General features: G+C 38.1%; 1 protein-coding gene and 1 long non-coding RNA gene across 8 annotated transcripts; both read left to right on the top strand.

The window, feature by feature from the left end:
* Window positions 1-705: 705 nt before the first annotated feature.
* LOC145012981 (uncharacterized) lies at window positions 706-3,672 on the top strand. 7 transcript variants are annotated; one of them, XR_013664776.1, is made up of 4 exons: window positions 706-970; window positions 1,064-1,428; window positions 2,331-2,952; window positions 3,392-3,672. It is a non-coding gene; the product is annotated as an uncharacterized LOC145012981 (long non-coding RNA). The 7 variants fall into 7 exon arrangements; XR_013664779.1 differs by having other exon boundaries at window positions 1,042-1,428; XR_013664780.1 differs by having other exon boundaries at window positions 706-1,251; window positions 1,320-1,428.
* Window positions 3,673-5,219: 1,547 nt separating this feature from the next.
* Window positions 5,220-6,592, top strand: LOC145011917 (homoserine kinase-like). The gene has a single exon (XM_078970663.1). The coding sequence runs from the start codon at window positions 5,387-5,389 to the stop codon at window positions 6,506-6,508; it is 1,122 nt and encodes a 373-aa protein (XP_078826789.1). The 5' UTR covers window positions 5,220-5,386; the 3' UTR covers window positions 6,509-6,592.

The following is a 6,592-nucleotide window of genomic DNA, read 5'->3' as shown; positions in this document are numbered from 1 at the left end:
GGAGAGGTGGTGTTACTCCGATCGAGAATAATCTATGGTGGTCGGAACCCCCATTCGCCGGAAGTTGGTGGTGACGTTAGTTTCGTTTTGTGAAAATTCACAGAGAGAGAGAGAGAGGGGGAGAGAGAGAGAGAAGAGAAGGGGAAGTGCAGGGAGGGGTAGGGTAGTGATGCAGGTGAGTTTTTTTCTTTTCTTTTTAATTATTGTAATACAAATAAATAGAAAAAGAAAATACAAAGGGCAAAATTGGTATTTTAAAAAAGTTTAAAATAAATTGGACCAAACAAGCAACAAAATGAAAACTTTGGACCTCTGGTGCTAGTCCAAACTTTTTTGGACCAAAGTGGCAATTTTCGACATACCACAGGGACCATTTGTGCAGTTTAGTCAAACTGTTATCGTATTCTCAACCTTTTACGTGTTTCATTTGATCATTTCCCTATTATTATATAAATATATTAAAAGATGGTTCCCGATTGAACAGTACTCTGTTCATTGGACCACTTCCATTTTTTTTTATTTCTTTTCTCCTAGATTTATTTATTCACTAATTTTTTTAATAGTGGATTACATGTATCTTAACCTCACCTCTCTGCTCATGCAGTGTATTACATGTGTCTTTACCACTACCCCTGGTATCTACGTGTTTGTTTTCCCACTTTTTTTCTTTTGGCATATCTGCCTTTTCCACCGACTTCCTTTTACGCCTACCAGTTGTTTTCCTGTTGCTGTACTTCCCGATCATTCACCACTCACGTTATCTTCCTTCCTGCTCCACCGTCTCTACTGCCGCTTACCCCCACCACTTCAATCGCAGATTTCCAGCTACCATCTCCACCAGGCAAATCACTTGAACCTTGATTCCATTGTCAACCGTCATCGCCTCCAACGTGCCACTCCTCCTTTTGTTCTTTGTTGTTCGTCCCGTCGCCCTCTTCTCCGATAACATCCACAATGACTCGAGCAAGAGGTAATTTTTTTTTCCGACCCTTGCTCCACCATTTGGGATTGATCCACTGACACAACACGCTGTTAATTCAGTTCTTCTTCATTTGTGTGGCAGCGTGTCGGTTGTTTGCTTTCTTTCTTATGTGTGAGGAACATGGTTTTGGGTTCAACAACCATTTAATCTGGCACCGATACCGTCTTCGGTTACTCACCGTCACACCACCACCACCATAAGCCAACCAACTCTTCAATCGTTTCTGTTTGATACATGTTTTGTTTTAGGGCTTTTCAAGACGAACCCAGGTAAGCACATATTTTATGGATTACCTTATTCTATTCATTACTACTATCAGTTTCTTTCCGTCTCCTAGGGAACAAATAGCAAGCAATGCTTGAGAGAGCTGCCCGACAATCCCTCATGGCACCCGAAACATCCGCAATGTGTTCATGGAAAGCTGCCCGCAAATGCAGAAGATGTAGGTCAGCTTTGAATGCAAATCGCCCTTGATAGCTCTTCTATTGCTTCTTTCTAATAAGTCTAGATTGTTTGGCTTAACCCATTAACTCATTATGTCTAGATTAAGTCAGGTTAACTAACCTACAGCTCGATATCTGTAAGGATAAACATGAAGAGGATCTAATCGAGTCACCATTTCAAGGTCTATTTTTGTTTGTTCACGTTCATAGTATTCATATCTCTTCTCATAAGTCGATGCATTGTTGCGTGCCTTTTCAATCAATTTTATCATTTCTTCATACACAACAGCTTTCTCATTTTTCAAATAATGGACACGCGCAAGCCCCTGGTGGGCCCTCGTGTGCCGGGTCTTAAGAGCATTAGTATAACAATCAGCCGCAAGGTCCAGTTTCCCTGAGTCCACATACACACTTCCAAGATTGTTCAATGCCTGCCACACCACAATTTCAATTCACTTGTAAAATGTCTGAAATAACCTTGACTTTAGGGATAAAGATTGTTCAAACCTGGCCTTTACGAAGCCTATCAGAAGGACACTTAAGAGCATCTTGAAGAAGTGATAAAACCGTAGAAGAACAAGTTGAATCTGGACTAGAATCAGTTAAAGCATACGCTTTCAAAAAGAAAGCTTCAAAAGATCTACTTAAGCTTATAGACTCTTCAGCTTTTGTTAACCCTTCACCACAATGACCCGTAACAACTGCACTTCTAGAAGCAGGTGTTCCTGTCATTCGTTTGGCTACTGGAGAATCTGATATTCACACCCCGGCTATTATCGCTAATGTTGTTGCTGATTTCAAGATCTATATCTGTCAATTATTTCCTCAATTCAATCCAATCTTTTCATTGCTATAGCTAATAGTTGTTCAAACCTTGATTAATATATATTTTTCATTAAAAATAGGCTAGAAAAAATGCAGTTCCTGAAGGTTACATAAGGTATACATCTAATGCATGTACCCATGAACTACGAACAACAATATGCAAGAAATTGAAGGGTAAGATCAAATGAAATTTGAATCCTTTTGAGTTTTCGAATGTAAATGTTAATGATGATTTCTTAAACATTTTTCTTTTATTTCTTATAGAGGATAATCATATTCCTTATACACCTGATGAAATTGTGGTTACTAATGGGCAAAACAGAGTTTACTACAAGCATTTCTTGCTATTTGTTTCCTAGGAGACGAGGTCTGAGTATACATGTGTTTTGTTTTTTTTTTTTTTTATGATTTCTGTAAGAAAATTAAATATTTATTAGTTTTCAGGTGATAATTCCAGCTCCATTTTGGGTAAGTTACCCTAAATTCCGAGCCAAATCAGGCTTAAATCTATTACTGAAAGTCCATCAGTAACCAGACTCCCCTTTTACTTACAAATGCCATGATTTTAGTTGTTGTTTGCATCATGTGATCTACAAAAGACTTCTGTTGCTATGAGAGATTATGCTCATGAAGCCAGCATGGCATCGTCTGCTTTTGAATCACATTGCTCTCACTTTTGAGTGTGGTTCCATGCTTGAAAAGGTATAATACATTTTGATATGATATAAATATAGGAATATAATAAAGCAAACATGAGTTTCATGTGACTCAATAGTGAATGATGTAAGTTGCAAGCTTTTATGGGGCTTAAAAATTTTGGATTATGAAACTCATTTTTTGTCCCTAATATTAGTGATTGTATCCTTAAGATAAATTATTATACTATTGTTTTGGTAAGATATAAGGACATGTAAGATGCATGAAAGTGTATTGAGTTGATTAGAGGAAGATTGTAATTTTTTATTTTTTATTTTGAATTTTATAGGTAATGAATATATTTGGTTTTGAGTTTGTTTATTACTTTCATTTCCTTTATAGGCATTATACTTTCAAAATCATTCCTATTATAACATTGTATTTTTATTTTGTATGCTTTGGTTAATTTATATAACTTTAATGTTCACTCTATATGATTTTGCAGAAGTTAAACAGTGAGAACAAAGCTATCAAGGATTTTGGTATTTTGATCATTTGAAATTTTAGATATCGAGTGGGGGATAACATGTGTTTATCAGGAGGAATGTACGTGAGACTATTGGTCTCTCAAATGTTCAGCAGACAATATAGACTCCTGTTATTGTTATATTGTGTATTATAACATCCTATTATTGTTTACTACCATTATTTTTTTATAGCAACATATTGTTTAGTTTTCAAATTTTTGGGATTTTTTTTCTTTCTATTTAATTTTTTAAGAAAGTGCAATGCAATTTTTTTCATTTTATAGAATCACCGAGTAAAATGGACGTATAGCTACCTTATTTTCCCAAATGCTTTGGATTATAGTTAAAACTTTTTTCAAAATTTTATCATTTTCTAGTTATTATTATTATTATTATTATTATTATTATTATTATTATTATTATTATTATTATTATTATTATTATTATTAGGGATAATGACTTAAAAAAGTAATGAAGTTTCAAAAATGTATAAAAAATACCATTATTTTATTTTTAGTATTCAAAATACCATTAAAGTATATTTTTTATACGCAAAATACCAATGAAGTACACATGTGTTCAAATAATACCTTGTGGGTAACCTACAATAGCCGGTAAAATGGTATTTTGTGTACAAAAAATAAAATAATGGTCTTTTTTGTACATTTTTGAAACTTTGTTACCTTTTTAAGTCATTTTTCCTTCTTTGAAAGTAATGGAAATTTAGCTACTTTTTATAAAGAACCCTCCACTTCACTTCGGCCACTACTGTTGTTCATCGCCACCCTCCACCACTATGGCAAAACCCTTTTTCTTATTCTTCTTCCTAATCATCTGCCTATTTTCATCAACGCCAGAATCTCACCGGCCACCTCCGTTTCTCAGCAAATCCCCACGGCTTCTCAAAACCCAAAAATTCTTGTTCAGCCGAAGTACACTTACGAGACACGATACTTTGATCAGACTCTTGATCATTTCAGTTTCAATGATCTTCCCAAGTTCCAACAACGTTATCTCATCAACTCCGATCACTGGGTAGGCCCAGGCCCTAGTCGTTTGGGTCCAATCTTCCTTTATTGCGGCAACGAATGGTTCGCTGCCAACACCGACTTCGTTTGGGAACTCGCCCCTCGTTTTGGTGCCATGGTCATCTTCCCCGAAGTAAAAGCCCTAATCACTCCACTCTACATTAATTTGTTCACTTGCAGACCTTTAATAATACAATTTTATCAAAAGTTGCGTGATTTGATCTAGCATCGATATTATGGTGAATCGATGTCATATGGAAGCCAGAAAGAGGCATACAAGAATGCTTCTACTTTAGCCTATCTAACAGCCGAACAAGCACTTGCTGATTACGCTCTTCTCATCACCGATTTGAAGAAAAATTTATCAGCCGAAGCATCACCTGTAATCTTGTTCGGCTGATCATATGGTGGAAGTAAGATCTTTTCCAACAATTTCAACAAAAATTAAACAAACACTTGCTGATTACGCTCATTTCATTCCATTTACCTGAAGTACCTGGTTACCACAATGTTTTAGTTGAACATATGTGTATTTTGTTGGTATTCTGTGTACAAATAGTAACATTAATGATATTTTTTGTACTAAAAAAATAACAATGATATTTTTTGAACATTTGGAAACCGGATAACCTACAATAGCCGGTAAAATGATATTTTGTGTAAAAAAAAAACAACAATGATTTTTTTTGTACACTTTTGAAACTTCGTTACCTTTTTAAATCCCTTATTATTATTATTATTGGTTTTTTTATAACACTCTCGCCTACGAGCTTCAGATTAACAAACAATCCCAAACACAATGCGTTTCAATTTGTCAGATTCCAACAACAAATAAACAACAAATAGGGTGCACTTCAGCACCCAACGAAACCACTGTTAACCCCCAAAGGTCAATACACATCGGCGGCTCCTCCTCACCAACCACCACGCTCTCTGCAACTAAAAATGGCGATTTGTCATCACCATCAACCTTCATTCATCATCCCTTCTTCTTTCCCATTCACTACTAATCTTTCAAACAAATCCCAACTTCATCTCCCATCGTCTTTCCGCTGCAATCTATCCGTCACTACAAATCTCGAACCCGAACCCGTTTACACCGCCGTCAAGTCATTCGCCCCCGCCACCGTAGCCAACCTCGGCCCTGGGTTTGACTTTCTCGGTTGCGCAGTCGACGGGATCGGAGACTATGTCACCCTCAAAATCGACCCCCAAGTTCACCCTGGCGAGGTCTCAATCACCGAAATCACCGGAACCGGCAACTCCGCCAATAAGCTCAGCAAAAACCCTATCTGGAATTGCGCTGGGATTGCTGCCATTTCTGTCATGAAGATGCTCAACATCCGATCCGTCGGCCTCTCTCTATCTCTAGAAAAGGGTCTCCCCCTCGGAAGCGGCCTCGGTTCCAGCGCCGCTAGTGCCGCCGCCGCGGCAATCGCCGTTAATGAGATTTTTGGTGGAAAGTTACCTGCATTGGATTTAGTCCTCGCAGGACTTGAATCGGAAGCTAAAGTATCCGGATACCACGCTGATAACATTGCGCCGGCAATCATGGGTGGTTTCGTTCTCGTTCGGAGCTACGATCCTTTAGAGCTGATTCCGTTGCAGTTTCCGGTCGACAAAAACCTCTACTTCGTCTTGGTGAATCCGGAATTCGAAGCGCCGACGAAGAAGATGAGGGCGGCGTTACCAAAAGAGATAACAATGTCGCACCATGTATGGAACAGTAGTCAAGCAGGTGCCTTAGTGGCTGCGGTGTTGCAGGGGGATTTGAAGGGGTTTGGAAAGGCTTTGTCTTCTGATAAGATAGTGGAACCGAGGAGGGCGCCATTGATTCCGGGAATGGATGCTGTGAAGAAGGCTGCACTTGAGGCCGGAGCTTATGGGTGTACGATCAGTGGAGCAGGGCCAACTGCGGTGGCTGTTACTGATAACGAGGAAAAAGGGAGGGAGATTGGGGAGAAGATGGTGGAAGCTTTCATGGCGGAAGGGAATTTGAAAGCGGTGGCTATGGTGAAGCAATTGGACAGAGTTGGTGCTAGACTTGTTAGTAGCATTTCCAGATAATTATGAAGATGAAATCATTGAATCATGATAATGGGTAAGCTTTCTGAGTTTGTTGATGAAATAAAAATTGGCTATTTTTATGAA

Source organism: Lactuca saligna, chromosome 8 (assembly GCF_052625555.1).
Source record: "Lactuca saligna cultivar CGN05327 chromosome 8, ASM5262555v1, whole genome shotgun sequence".
Classification (NCBI taxonomy): domain Eukaryota; kingdom Viridiplantae; phylum Streptophyta; class Magnoliopsida; order Asterales; family Asteraceae; genus Lactuca; species Lactuca saligna.
Note: the sequence above shows the minus strand (reverse complement) of the source record. Positions and strands in the feature narration are given on the sequence as shown.